The sequence below is a fragment of the Halichoerus grypus genome, chromosome 9, assembly GCF_964656455.1.
Source record: "Halichoerus grypus chromosome 9, mHalGry1.hap1.1, whole genome shotgun sequence".
NCBI classification, from domain to species: domain Eukaryota; kingdom Metazoa; phylum Chordata; class Mammalia; order Carnivora; family Phocidae; genus Halichoerus; species Halichoerus grypus.
In genome coordinates, this window is record NC_135720.1 from 7505389 (window position 1) to 7521050 (window position 15662).

At 45.8% G+C, this 15662-nt stretch overlaps 1 protein-coding gene across 7 annotated transcripts in view; it reads left to right on the forward strand.

Annotated features, from left to right (window-relative positions):
- AGPAT4 (1-acylglycerol-3-phosphate O-acyltransferase 4) overlaps window positions 1-15662 on the forward strand; it is a 120336-nt gene that overhangs the window by 30680 nt on the left and 73994 nt on the right. For 6 of the 7 annotated variants that reach the window (XM_036091554.2, XM_036091552.2, XM_036091550.2 and 3 more), the window contains one exon: window positions 4130-4386. The exons of the other annotated variant lie outside the window; for it this stretch is intronic. In XM_036091554.2, coding sequence (XP_035947447.1) covers window positions 4209-4386 — 178 coding nt within the window. In that variant the 5' untranslated portion in view covers window positions 4130-4208. The remainder of the gene's footprint in view (window positions 1-4129; window positions 4387-15662) is intronic. 7 annotated transcript variants of the gene reach the window in all.

A 15662-nucleotide genomic window follows, 5' to 3' on the forward strand; every position in this document is an offset into this window, starting at 1 on the left:
GCAGCTGGGAACCAATTTAACATAGACTCACGGGCAACAACGTGCCCTCAAGAACTGCCAGAGACTTTGTCAAATGATGAGTTAAATTCAAAATCTACTAAACATCAGTAGCTGGGAAGTAAAGGTAATTTGGAGTAACCTCTTCTCCTTGAACCTATTACGAGTCCCGGGGACAGGAGCTTCTCGTCTATATTTAAAACGCTGGTTCAGAAGTTTTCAGGTGATGTACATTAAGCTCATAGGTCAGACTCGACCTTCTGAAAAATTCAAATAATGTATACAGATTGGTTTCCTGGCATTTTTTCCTATTCTCTATGCTTTATCTTTAAAATGTCTTCATGTGTCAGCAATTCCTCCTATATGTCACCCTCACTCACTGGATTGTGATTGGCCTGAGCTTCAATATCTGGCAAACCCCCCTGCCCCACTTTCTGTTCTCACCCACAGCCAGCTCGTGTGTGCTTCAAGCCCCGATCACGTCACTTCTTCCCTCTGTCCCCTCCTCAAACATGACCTGTGTTGGTCACTTGCAGCCAGGTTTCACTGTGTACACCTGTTGGAAGGGAGTGCCCGGTAGGGTTGGGCTTGAATTCTGCACCTCATGTGCCTGGAGCCAGCGCTCAGGACCCTAGGGTGAGTGTCGGGGAAGGACACTTCGGACTCTTCATTGTGCAAGAACCCGAAACAGATAATGGGCAATATCACTTTGGGGTTTTCAGGCACATGGGTTCTTCACTATTGCCCTTGATGATAAGAAATATCTCTGTTTACAGAAATAGGACAGGGCAACAGCCTCATGGTTATTTGTTGATTTATAAACTCCATAAATTACTGCTCTCATCGTCTGAAAAATAAAATTCTTTGTCATTTCCTTGCTTCACATAAACAACTGAAGTGAATTTACTGGAAAGTTTCTCCCCCTAACATTCTAGGTAGTCACCAATCTGAGAGGGAAAGAGGCAAAATATTTTAAAATATTTTCACTCTACCTGCTTTAACCACTGGAAAAATCTTTATACCATCTTTCCGCAGTATGGCACTAAATTGGCTGATTGCCGCATTCCAGAAAAAGCTCTTCTGTATTCAATATGGGTAGGGTGGTCCCCCAGACTTCCATCTGGAATAAACTAAAGACACACAACACATATTCACCCACTAGACACCTCCTTAAATAATTTAGCCTCGTATCTCTTTTACTAATCAGTCCTAAACTAAGTCAGTAAAATTGCTTAACAAACTCATGGCACTGCTACCCTTGTTCCTCAAGCGATTCCTTGACTAGTCTTGTATTTTGCTCTTGCCTATACATTTGAGAATCAGTTTAAGTTAAAAAAAAGAAAAACAATAGCCTCCTTGGAATCCTTTTTTTTCTTTTTTTTAAGATTTTAATTTATTTATTTGACAGAGAGAGACACAGCGAGAGAGGGAACACAAGCAGGGGGAGTGGGAGAGGGAGAAGCAGGCTTCCCGCGGAGCAGGGAGCCCGACTCAGGACTCAATCCCAGGACCCTGGAATCATGACTTGAGCCAAAGGCAGACGCTTAACTGACTGAGCCACCCAAGCAAACTGCCTCCATGGAATCTTGATCCCTCTTTATAGATAGAGAAGCTGAGAATCAGAAGAGTTATTTTACCTGAAGATACATGACCAGTAGGAGGTAGAGCAGAACTTCAAACCCAGACCATTGAACCCACACTCAGCCACCACGCCAATCTAGGAAGGGAATTTGAGGAAGTGTGGGCAGAACCATACCACCCAAAGCCCACCTGCCTGTGGTTCTCCTTAACCATCGCCAGTATTGCGTTAGACCCCCGCCCTGTGCAGTACTAGCGAGGGTTTTACTCGGGGGCATGGTGGTCTTTTGTCTTTTACAAGGGAAAAAATCTTACATTTTCTTTGTAACACCCTGCTACTAACTGGAAACTGAGGAAGGCATCATTTCATCCCCTGCATTTCCAATGTCAGTTGACTTCCTTTTCTTAGAGTTAAGTCTGCATAGCAAAAGACTTGCCAAACGCTCCACAAATACTAGAGCCCAGAATCCTAGGGAAGAATCATCTTTCTCCTGGCCAGATTGTACGGAAGCTTTTAGTGGCTAATCTAGGGACAGTGAATAAAGCACATGAATATTCAACATCATCCTATAACTGCTGCCAAACTGTAAACCAATGTACATCACTCCTCTGTATGTGGCTCCTAAAAGTCAAGTGCATGGAGAGTGGGCTGCCAGCTTAATGCCTACTCATTAGAGAGAGCTAGACTATGTTAGAACCGGGTGTGTCTTAAGGAGTTTGACAACCTGGAGATGTCTGTGGGAAATGCCGCCTGAGAAAATTCAGAAATGTGGTGCATGGGTCTCTGCAGAGTCCTGGGTTTGTGCCAGAGAGCAGGGCTTCTGGGAGAGTGGGGTGTCTCAGCTGACTCCAGAGAAGGCAGGCCTAAGGGTACTTTCCATTTCCCCCCTATCAGAAATGTATGGAAACCATGCGGGAGTACTGTGTACCTTCCAGATTGTCTAAGCAAGTGTAAACGTTCTGGAGGAACGCACCTTATATCTGTCCTCCTGCCCAAGACTATCCTCAAAACCAATCTGGGTGGCCAGAAACAAGTCCCATTCCCCACTCTGAGCATAGCTTGTGATTCTGAACTTCACTGAAGGCGGCACTAGTTTTTGCCTTTGGGATCATCTCTGGGCTGCTCTGCACAACCCAAGAGAACGCCCCCCCCCCCCAGCTCACACCCCAGGAGCAAAGCAGCCCAAGCAGGTGTGCACAAGAAAGAACTTAGGGGTAACACCAAGACCTATGATTAGTTATGGGCTGTGACAACCGTAGGCAAATTATCCAACTTATGAGTCATCTCAGTTTCTTATTCTGAAAAATGGGATTATAGTAATACTCATCTCATTAGATTCATGTGAGGCTTAAAATGGTATAGTAGATGTGAAACTATTATATATATTCTTTGGTGTTATTAATAAAGAGTGTAATGAAGTCTAGGGTCTCCCAGCTATTATCGTAAAGAGTTCATCCTAAAGTTTGAGCTCTTTCTGGGGAAGTTTGCAGTGAGATTTTGCTTCCAGGAGCACCAGGCTGCTGTGCATGATGACCTCAGCTTTATTTATTTTCCCATCAGTGTATTCGAACCTCCTGCCTTTACACTTTTCCTCCAAGGCTTTATTTGCCACACCGTAAAGTCATATCATTATGCCATTTTGGGGTTGGAGACTGACTACCAGGCTGTGAGTTGGTTGCTATGCATGTTTTGAGTTTCTTTCTGATTTTAGAATGTGTGTGTGTGTGTGTGTGTGTGTGTGTGTCAGGGCTGTGATAGGGATGTTTCTCTTGCCTTCCTCATTGGTTATTTGTGTTTGCTGATATCTCAAAGTCCATCCCTTGTCCACCTTCATTAAAGTGTTCCACAAATATATCTATTTCAAATTAAGCTCCAATGACTGTTCCAATGGTTGGGGAGAAAATGACAATTTTCAAGGTAATCGTGTCCTCAGGAGTGCAGTGGAGGAAGGCAAAAAATGGGACAAGTCCCAGCAGAGGGTACTGCATGGCACGCTAGTACAGGTGCTTGGGGAGGGAGAGCCCACGCCAGGGAGCTCCCTGATCTCATGCAGGCCAGGCTTGCCAGAAGAAGAGACGTGGTCGGAGCAGGATCTGGAGGATGAGAAGTGGAGAGGGGAGGGGGGTGCTCGGGCAGAGATGGCAGCAGGAGGGAAGGCCCAGAAACACAGCCACTGCTGTGAGCCCCAGAGATGGAAGCTGGCTCCGTGGCTGAGCAGGAGGGCCCGAGCCACCTCGGCCACCTCTGAGCCATAGAAGCTATGGAACCCTGGCCAAGAGGCTTGACCTCTCAGGATCTCGGTTCCCTCCTCTGTAATAGCAGTAACAACCTCGCAGGGAGTTAGGACAATTAAAGGAACTATTCATTTTAAAGGGTTGACACTGTGCCTGATGTAAGCAAGCACTATGTAAATCCTGAATACAAATAAATCAACTCATGTGCAAGGTGTTTGATCCTCAGAGCATCTTTTTAAGAGCTGTTTTTTTTTTTTTTTCTGACTCTTTAAAAGCACAGATGATTTTTTGTAACATGTATCATTGGTTTGTATTCTAGACCCTTTCCCGAGTGCCGGGCCTTTTTCCGCTCTGGAAGTATTCTCCTGCGAGTATTTGAATAAAAGCAACCACACGCCATGGACCTCATCGGGTTGCTGAAGTCTCAGTTCCTGTGCCATCTCGTCTTCTGTTACGTGTTTATCGCCTCGGGGCTAATAATAAACACCATTCAGCTCTTCACTCTCCTTCTCTGGCCAATTAACAAGCAGCTCTTCAGGAAGATCAACTGCAGACTTTCCTACTGCGTCTCCAGCCGTAAGAGTTTTTGCGTCTTCTCTATTTGCACCCTCACGGGTGCGGGGGTCAGCAGTAGGGCCTCGAGGGGCTCCCTGGGCTTGTACTTTTTGTTCTTTTCTTTTCGCTGGTTTCAGGTCTGAAGTGGCTGTTTTGTCCTCACCCTGAACAAAATTATTTTCTGAATGAGTAATGTCAGTAGCACGTAATTCAGTTCAACAGGCACGGAAAGGTATCCTGTAGAAAGTAAACGGGCGTTCTGTCTCTGTTTTTGTAGTTTTCCTCCTCAGAAGCAATCAGTGTGAATGATTTCTTAGTTACCCTCACGGAAATAGCATATACATATGTATGTATGTGTGGCTCTTATGTGTGGACATGAATGCAGGTGAGTCTCTGTGTATATGTCCAGATACACAACACATACTCATATTTTTAAAAACAAAATGACAATATAATATATTGTTCTCTTTCTTGCATCTTTTCTTTAACTTTTTATTTTGAGATAGTTGTAGATGTGCGGGGGATTGTAAGAAGTAACACAGAGAGCTCCCATATAGCCTTTGGCCAGTTGTCCCCTGTGGGAGGGAACCTCTTGCATCACTCTAGTATAACGTCCCAACAAGAAAACCAACACTGACACAATCTACCAGCCTTATTTAGATTTCTCCAGTTTTATATACATGGATTTGTGTGTTTGTGTGTGTGTGTGTGTTTGATTATACTAGACTATTTTAAACATGACTAATCCCACTGGCCTGAATTTTAAAATTGAAATGAAAGGGGATAAATCAGAATATTGGGTATGTCTAGAGATGAGTTTTGTTGTTGATTGACCTTAAATTTGTACCTATTCTCAACAGTAGAGAATGCAGTATATCATTACCAATTATATATGTGGGTGTGAATATATTTAACAATATGAGCTCTTCCAAATCAAGCAATTTAAAAATCTCAGTTCCGTTAGATTATGCCAAGAGTCCAAAATTATTGGTATCTTTCTGAAACCCTTTAAATGAAGCAATCAAATTTGAATTTGAATCACAATACAAGCTGCCTACAATTATCCAAATGGATTACCACTGATCCAATCAGTTATTTTTTAAACCTCAAAATACTAACTTGTGAGAAAAAAAATGATAGAAACATCCTTACTCATCATTTCTTTCACCAACTCAGAACTTGCAAGTATGTTCTAATACTATTTCTGATACGGTGTCAGTACTAGACCCACCATATCTTACGTTAGTGTGTTTTACACAAATACGTCTTGGAAATATTCTTAAGATCATAAAGGCAAGTTGTAACTGAAAAAAAAAATCTTTCATCCACGTGTCTATGGCATATTACGTACAGTACCATTCAGTGCAATAGTACGTAATGCAAGTTTCTTTGTATACCTTTTACTCTCACATCGGTCTGTGGTACTTAGGCATCTGGAAAAGGGACAATTGTCAGAGCAGGACAGAGGCAGTAGGAGGTGGCCTGAGCCTGAATTGTAGCTATTTGAAGAGGGAAGAGTTGGCATAAGCAAGGGAAAGTGATGATTGTCTGAGATTTACCTTTCGATTTTTTAAAAAAGATTTTATTTATTTATCTGCCAGAGAATGAGCGAGCACAAGCTGGGGGAGTGGCAGGCAAAGAGAGAAGCAGGCGCCCCACTGAGCAAGGGGCCCCATGCGGGACTCGATCCCAGGACTCTGGGATCATGCCCTGAGCCGAAGGCAGACGCTTAACTGACCGAGCCACCCAGGCGTCCCATACCTTTCGATTTTGAATGTCTTTTCATACTCTAGCAATAGGTGTCTACTTAAACAAAATTTAAATTTAACAAAGCAATGCTGATTGCACTTTTCATCAAAACCTGTATTTATATGATTCGCACACCCCTATGAGATTGGGATCTCTGTCAGTTCATATCTGTCAGTTTACAATTTGAAATCATGTCTGTTTGCTCTGTCATACCCCCTAACCAAGTTTCAAGCAGGTGGTTCAGAATTGGGTTTCTCACTTGGAGTCAAGAAGTAAGAGGTAGAATTCGGGATGTGAGTTCCTAAGAGTACTATATTTTGCTTGTAGTAGGTAGTGAAGACCTACCAAGGTTATGGCAGGATAATGTCAAATTCTTCTGAGCGTGCTTTAGCCTACTTGTTTCTGTTGGAAATTAAGATGGGTAACAAAGTCAGAAAGCAAAATGGATTTTTATCCATCACAAACTGATTAAGTTATTTTAGAATAATTCCAAACGAAACTCGGGAACTAAGCATCCAAGACCGCCGGCATTTCCCCGCACAGGGGGCATGGAAGGATGGGCAGCCTCACGGAAAAGCCTGGTGGCACATCCGTCCATGGCAGCTCCGTCAGGTACATCCACGGTGGTCTGTGTCTATGGCCCCGAGCAGAGGGTCCACGGGCTATCGGCTGAGCAGACACAGAGCCATTTTACAGCCATGTGGATAGGGAAGTCAAGGAGCGGTCCTGGCTCCTGGGAAAAGAGCAGGTGGCAGAAGGGGAGGGTGATGCAGCCTGGGCTTGGCAAGGGGGCACCTCATTGTAGCGAGTCCCGTACATCCTTTTCCCAGAGTCCCCATCCCTGGAACCCTAGCATGTGCTACACAGCAAAGCTGCTCTCCTCTTTCTCCTTTCACGTGCTCTCTGTAGTTGGTAGATTTCCTTATAACCTGTGTGCTACATGATGACAGCAGAGAACACGTAACAGACAGACTGCTAGCCGTTGATGGTCACAGGCTACGGGTCGTGGGCTCCTTGGCAACTTGGAGTGAGAGACGGCCAGGCTCCTTCTGTCCCCTTCTCCCTCCTCTTCTTCTCTCCAACTTGAGACAAAAACTGTTCATGGGGTTTAATTGTGTCTTCTGGTGTATGAATCGCTCTAAAGCTTAGAAAATCAGCAGCCACTGATATTTTAAGAAAAAAGGCAGAATAAGTTGTTTCCTGGAGACTCAGACCCCACACCCCTTCTCCCCCCGCCCCCGCCCCGTTCACTTTTTACTAATAGAGCTCTGTCATCATCCCTTTCTCTTTACATGTTTCTTAAGAGCTTGGTGTTGTATCAGGTAAATCCAAAATAGTCGGCAGCCCTGGTGTGGTAAAGCCTGCGTGCCAAAGGCCACACTGATGTGAATGACACGTGGAGACAAAATGCAGCCAAGACAGCTCCGTTATTAGCAAGACGCACAGCACAGAGCATTTCATTCTGGAGGCCAGGACCAACATCATGCATAACAATTTCAAAGCATATTTAATCTGGATGGCTGGGTTTGGGATGATTGTTTTATTTTACTTTGGCTTAGATTAGGAGACAGGAAAGGCTAAGCCAGGAGGACCGCTGAGTGAGGACAGGGAGGGCGGGGCCAGCTTCTGCAAGGGGAGGAGCAGGAAGAAAGGGACATGAAGCCCGGCAAGGAGTAGAATTGAATTACCTTTCCTTTGCACAGGACGTGCCTTTTACTATCTAGGGAAAGGTGGCCAAGACTGGCTGGCTTGTTTTTCTTCTCCTCTGACACCGCAGGCTAAAAAGAAAAAAAAAAAAACCACCACCAATAAAAACAGAAAGATGAAAAGAACTTATTAATGGCAGAGTTTTTAAAAGGGGGTCAGGGGGGTCAGGGAGGACTACAGAAGACCTTAATGACCCAGCAAGGAAAGGACTGCTGGTAACAAGAAACAAAATGGAGGCACCCCTCCCCCTCCTGCCACCACCCCCCCCCCCCGGCCCCCTCAGGCCCTGGCGCCTTGCTGCCAAATTCCCTGCCGCTGCTAACTAGTTCTGTGTGGTTGAGCCACCCCATTTAATTCCTCCGGGTTGTGATACTCATGGATTTTAATGTCTGTCTGATGCACAGCTCCAGGGACAAGGCTGCATGGTGGCCAGGGGTCAGTTGGCATTTGGAGTGCCAAGATGCAGAAGAAAATGTCCCGCCTTCCTGCTTACAGCTGCCTCTTCTTTTTTCCCATTAGGGCAGTTAACTACTTGGATAGGTAACTTCAAAACACGAACTACATTTCAATAAAGGGAATGGAGTGGAATTGTCTAAGTTTCCAAGATTTTTCTAATAATGGGTTTAGATGTTTTGTCTTTGCACTTGGGAAGATGTTTCCTCCTGTCTTCTGCATGCCTGGTTTGCTCCCCCTGACTTGATTATTGGTCACTTTATTAGTAGTAGGCAGTAGTTGAGCATGAAGAGAGAAGGCAGCTCTTGATCACCACCTACAACACCACCCATGTGTCCTACCTTGAAACAGATGTTAGTTTTCCTGCTGTAATAATGATACACACTTGCAATGGACTCCAGGATATATAAGTCACAGTGACCTGAGAAATGGGGCTCAGCAGTATGGTGAGCTTGGCAGAGGTCGGTCTATGATCCTCTCTGGAAGGATCCAGGCTCAGTAACTTGTCAGAACAGCCTCAACAAGAGGATGTGCATGCAGACAGGATGGAAGCTACGAGATGCCTAAGGAACTGTGCATCCCAAGGCATTGAATTCCCGGGACACGGGTGAAGTGGAAGACCATGGAGATAGGGAGGCAGCTCCACCCTCCTGAGACAAAGCAGATTCTTCACGCAGCCAGCATGTGTCATTGGTAGGAGAGTGATCCATCAGAAAAGGGGTCACTGTAACCTTTTCCAACATGACCTTGGGAGAAACGTTGCATCCTATTACCTTGGCAGCAGGCTGGATCCGTGTCTCTCTTCCCAGCCTGATTAACGGCAGGGCTGCCTTTCTCATTTCAATCCAAACTGATTTTTCACTCTCTTCAGTCGTGGATAAGTTTGACTCCTTCACTTGCCACAATAGTTTCTCCTCCAGGACGTCAGCAAGGGTCTTTGTTAGATATTCCCAAAGTCCCTTGTCCTGACCCTGCTCATGCAGTTTTGGCTCCTGCTGACATGTGGGTCCGGGTAGGACCTGCTGACACCTCTGCTGGGAGCCACGGCCTGAAATCTGGGTGTCGTCATCAAAGGTCTTCCGCTGCATCCTTAGCAGGCCCCAGGTGGTGAGCACCTCCCCGGAGGGTACAGGTAACTGACTATAGAGGTCAGCATAAGCAGAAAAGCCTAAAGTTGGTGCTCTCTCCTTCACTACAGCTGTGTGATCAGATGGTGGCTTTGATGAAGAGTCAGAGTGAAGGGGTTTTGAAGACTCATGGTAAGTGCCTTGCACTGCCTGGGGATTAGCATTCTAACCCAAGGGCAAAGCCTAGCTCCCTGAACAGAGCAGGGGGCACCCGAATTTCTCTACTGGGACCCCTTCCTCTCCTCACTGTCACTTGAAGTGTGTTGGTCTCAGCCCCAGCTTTAACAAGCAAACGCTGTAGGCTTCGCCTGGAGTCACCCTCTGATGGCCTGACCCAGGACATGTCACAATGTCCGCAGGGATGTTTAGCGAGTGCTTTCAGGAATGGGCAAAGAGCACCTTGGTCGTCCTAATTTCTATTTCTAAGGACTATACCTCCTTGTCAACCCAGGCGATGACAACATAATCCAAGACTGGATCCACGAGAGGAGAAGGATCAAGCAACAGAGATCCTACACTAAGTAGCTTTTTTTTCTTTTCTGGCATTTTTTCCAACAAGTATAGAGCACCCACCATGTGCAGGGCAGAGAGGGTCAGCTGTTTGCCCAGGGTAACACGGGAGGTGGAGGGTCTGTGATTAAATCCAGGAAGTCTAAGTGCAGAACCTCTCTGCAGCGCTACCTGGCGTGGCCTGGGGGTTGAGGAGCCTGGCTCCTGGGCTGAGGCCAAATGCCCCCTGGTGACTGTAGTAAGTGACATTCCCCAGGGCTATGGAGAAAGGGAAAAGAGAAATGCAATCATAATAGGAAGTTATTTTCATTTCTAATCATTGCAATCACTGCAGTCTGTGGTGTTGATTATGTATTAGGCATCATGCTAAACCTTCTGTATCCGTTACATGGTTTAAGCCCATAATCACTCTGAGCAGGCAATCCCCCGTTTTGTGGCTTAATTAACTGAGGCTCAGAGAGGTCAGATGACCAGTCTAAGGTCATACATACAGTTAGTAATTAGAAGAGTCGAGGTCCCCAAATGCGTTTTTTTCTATTTTGAAACAAAGATAGTACATGATAAGGGTTTTTATTTTAACACCCACGGCTAATGTCCAGCAAACATCTGCTAGGATCAACCCCGGGCATGTGAATTCACTGTCTTGGTCCCAGGTGACCCAGCCAGACACCTGTCACTGCTTGGCCAAGTGCTCTTCTACACACACGCATTGGAGTTCGTTCTGGGGGCCCAACATATCCCCAGGAGGAATGAAGGGGACCCAGTGACTGCCCTCAGGGGATCCAGTCTCATGGGAAAGATGTGGGATCCAAGCCATTGTGGAGCACGAGATAAAAGCTAGGATAGAGGTGTGCAGGGAACACAGAGGAAGGGACAGTCCATCCTCTGAAAGGATCCATGTTCTACTGAAACAATGTCACAGGCCAGGGGTTACGGAAGGAGGAGGCTTTGCGATGTCCTGGCAAGAAGGGGAAAGGTGGTCTAGCCTGAGGAAAAAGCATAATTAGCACCACCAAGGTGGTAAGCTGGTTTATTCAGGCTGTCAGACATCGAAAGGAGAGGGACCTACCAAATGTCAAGACCGTCCTGTGTCCACAGACTGGAGCCCAAATGGATGAGGCCACAGCAGCCTCGCTGGGCCAGGAGGACAGGAGGACAGGTGTGCGTTGGGGGCCAGGATGGGCTCGAAGCCTCCGGGACCCTAGACAAACTCCAAGTATTCATGCTCGGGGATTCCAAGCCCTGTGAATATCAGTTTACGTCAGGATTTATTTCTGTCTTGCTCTGAGCGGCATTGTTCAAAATGTGCTTTGAGAAATTGTTAATTTGTTCCTTTTGAAAAATCTGTTCACACATAATCTTTTATAGAAAGATACCCAGCTGGGTCATTATTTCTTTGAACCGTGTTACACCCTAAGGATCATATGAAGTAAAAATAGCATGATGCCAAACTGTACAATATAATACCAACCTTACAAATATAGACTGGAAGTCAATTTATCGAAGTGCCATTTTTAGGAATTATAATTAGAGATGACTTTTTTTAAATTGCCTTTATATTTTCTGAATATCTTACATTTCATACGAGTGTGTCTTATAAAGTGAAAGAAAGAAAAACAGAATGAAAACCCAAACACCCAAAAGAACTAAATAGAGAAGGGCTTATGGCAGGGAGTAGAGGGGGAAGATATTAAGGGAGCCCTTTGCAATAAAGGCCGGGTCTGGCGGGAGTCCTGGGCCCCGGGGTGACGATTTTCGGGCCCTGCTTTCCTGCTTTTCAGACCTGCATAAGGCATAAGGAACCCCATTGCAAGTACAGTAGTGAGGGAAGCATGACCCCAGAGCCACATACTCGGGTTATGGGTAGAGCTGTGTCCGAAAGCAGTGTAGTCCTAACCCCCAGTGCCTGTCAATGTGGTTTGATTTAGAAACAGGGTCTTTGAAGATCATCAAATTAAGATGCGGTCAGTGGGGTGGGCGCTAATCCACTAGGACTGTTCTTATAAAAGGGGAAATTGGGTCACAGTGACAGATGTGCACAGAGCAAAACAATGTGAAGATATGGGGAGAAGACCCGAGGTAGGAGAGTCTGGAGCAGATTCTGCCTGGCAGCCTCAGGGGAAACCAACCTGCCTACACCGTGATCTCTGGCTTCTGGCCTCCAGAACTGGGAGACTATTGTGGGTTTTAAGTACCCCAGTTTGGGATACTTTGTTACAGCATCCCGGGAAAACCAGTTCACTTTCCTTTTCTAAGTCTCTTTCCAGTTGGGCTTTACTTTGAGCTTCCTGGTGGAAGGAGACTGGGGTGCCAATATGTGTGGACCCTGGGTTTTTTCTGCCCTCCTCCCCCTCGCCTGGCTTCTGCTTACCCACCCGGGCTTGATTTATTGGTAGCATAGGAAACAGAGATGATGCAGATAGACTGCCTTGCTCTCATTCATGGACCAATCCAAGGAATCCCTCTTCCTACCCCTTAAAGTCAGGGACCTCCAGTGAGTGAAGTGGGGCTGGTAACGGGGAGCACGGGACGAGGAGGATAGTGACAAGCTCACAGGGAGGGGGCAGTCCCACTCGGGTCCAGCCATGACTGGTGTGCGGCTCTTCCAATGAATGGAGAGGGGCTTGCACTTTTCTTTCATCCTGTCTGTCTTGTATTTCCGACTGGCATTTATTTTTATCACTTTAAGTACACTATTCAAGTCCAGAACTGCTTTGGCTAACCACCAAAGCCATCTGCCTGGGAAAAATAGAATTAAACGATCCTTCAAACCTGGAGAAAGGTCTCAGAAGTGTCAGGGAAAGGGAATTGCTTACACATGAAGCAATACTTAGGTCTGTCTTAGTAACCACCTCTCTGGCCATAAAGGGGGCAATCAATCTTCTCTTCCTTCTATTTGCCTTGCATAAAGAAGTCATAGCAAATGAAGTAATCTCAGGGAGGCAGTCTGTTCTGGCTCCCATGTGCCTGGCTTTTGTATTCTCAAGTATCGAGGACGGTGTCTGCCCAGCTTCGTTCAGATACAATGTCTTCTCTTCCTCTGATCAGTGCTACACTCCGCATAGCAGCAACCATTTCATTTAGAATTGGGCTTTTACTTAGCTGACCTTTCCCACACAAAGCTTGTTAGAAAATTAGCTCTTTGTACCTGCACCATTTTGTTTATTTAGGGGGAAAAAGTATTGGGGTTGAGATCTGACCACAGCCGCATGTTATCAGCTCAATTCGTCAAGAAATACCGCGGCTATCTGGTTGATACTTTTGGTGATTGGAAGCACATCGAATATCCAAATGGTCTTATCTTACGTAACTGATATGGTAAATGGAGTTTGATAGGCGACACTGGACTTTTAAAAAGTTTTTAAGAGTAATGTCACTGTGTTAGAGGATGCCGTGTTTAACTTGAGTAACGTCGTTTCTGTATCTTAAATATATGTTTGGGTATGTGTGTGTGCATATATGTTTTACGCATAATGAGGGGTATATATATATTACACATAATTATATCTGAATATAATCCTTTGTACAAGAAATCACTTTATATTTTACGTAGGGAGCAAATTTACAATAGGGGTAGTAAAGAAACAGCAAATTTAGTAATACACATGTGATACTGAATTTTATGAGCAGATGCTTGTCTTTGAGCAAGGCGTCTTAGCTGTTGATGTGGTTTATAAATAAATTAATCCTCAGCCAAGGTTCCCATTTGTTTTTGCAAGCATTAAATTTCACTTCTGACTTAAGTTACGGCTTTCAAATTAGGTTATAAGTTTGACTCTGGTGTCTCGTAACTTCATAAGACGATGGTGTGTGGTCTCCAAAGTGGGCTGGGTATTTCCCAGGAGGTAAACAAGACAAGCCATTAGGGTATAGAGAGAAATTTATGTTTCTAACTTATGTTTCCTTTATCATTATACATGGATAAGCTAAAAGGCACTTAAAGTATTTTATGAATTATATAAAACAAAATTTGCATGTGCTAATGGTGCATACTTAATTTCTTTTACTTAAATAATCATAAAACATTTGAAGACCACTGCCTGAGCCTACGGGTTTCGGTGCCAGCCTACTGGAGATAGAATTTAAAGTAACACAGAGCTTGAGGCAAGGGAGAAACAGGCTTCATAGACACGAATTCCAAAGCAAAGGGAAGGCGAATGGCAAATCCCCTAGTTTCCTCTACTTGAGTTGAACTTGGGTCCAGATGGGAGGTGAGGCATTTTCAAACAGTTTGAGGCATCCCTTCTCGGGCTTTATCCCAGGTCTTCAGAAAGGAATTAAAAGTATTCCCTGACCCTTTGTTTTGAAGAAAAAAGATCCTAGAAATGCCTCGGTGTTTTATCATAATGTTATAAAATACATATGAGGCCCCTATCTGTCACGGTGTACGGAGGCCATCCTGGGGAAAGCATTGAGTCAAGTGAGTCTTCTCTCCCATTCTCAGGCTGCCTTCACGGTCCCTGTGCAGCTGTTTTTGGGTAGATTTATTTGCATGTATTGTGTCTGGGGCCATGGGACGAGGTGGTGGGAGGTGACCTGCTCTGGTGTTCCCGGAAGGAAGCTGCATTGGGCACCGCGTGTCCTGGCTTCCTGTGCACTGGCCTAATCCCCTTGGTGACTGGGCCTTTGTTTTTCCACTTGTACAAGAGGGAAAGAGAATTATACATGCCATAAAAATGTAGGGTGAAGGCATTCTTGCTGTTAGGACGCACTTAGTCAGCAGGCGTGGGCCAGATGGCGTTGAGTGTATCCTACAAGGAGCTCTGGTAACCTGGAATGGGGGAGGAGGAGGACATGGTTGGGGTGGTGGAGGAACGTGGGAGGGGACACACTGGTGGCCGGGGAGATCCACCTGGGAGACGCCATAGCTGTCATTTCTTGCAGGACACTGCTTGGAGGAGGGACTAGATGTGGCCCACAGCCTAGGAAGGAAGGAGTCGGGCAAGAACATCCTTAAAAAGGAGGCCTACTTTGGGGCGCCTGGGTGGCTCAGTTGGTTAAGCGACTGCCTTCGGCTCAGGTCATGATCCTGGAGTCCCGGGATCGAGTCCCGCATCGGGCTCCCTGCTCAGCGAGGAGCCTGCTTCTCCCTCTGACCCTCCCCCCTCTCATGTACTCTCTCTCATTCTCGCTCTCTCAAATAAATAAATAAATCTTTAAAAAAAAAAAAAAAAAAAAGGAGGCCTACTTTGGTGACTGCTTTGCCTGATAATAGCTCCTGGCAGCGAGATGATGGGTACAGGGAGAGGAGGGCTTCCCCCATCCGCCTCCCCCCCACCTCCGCCCCCGTGGGTCCTATATGCCCCGAAGGTCTTGAGGGTGACCAGCCTTTCAAGTTTGCCTCCAATTGGCAGTGTCCCCAGGCTGTGGGGTTTAGAATCACGACAACCCCAGGCAGACCGACAAGTTAATCTTCGTCACTTGGGTCCAAGTGCAGACGCCCAGGCCTAAACCTGTCTCCAGAACTAAGAAATGAGCTGATGTTCACCGTCTGCTCCTTGTGGGTGATCCTAGGCCGAGGACAAGACATTAATTTTCTACTTAACCTGCCTTTTGTCGTATGAATTCGCCACTTTTCATTCCAAAGGGTGTATCTTTTGACAGACACTCTACCGCGACAATTTAGTTTGAGCGTCCTCTGCGCAAACACCACGGCTAATCGTCCTGGGTTTTGTAAACACGGCCTTCATGCGCACTGCTTCAGCCAGTGGTCCTTTCTCAGTGGAAATGAAAGAGCTGGGTAAATTCAAC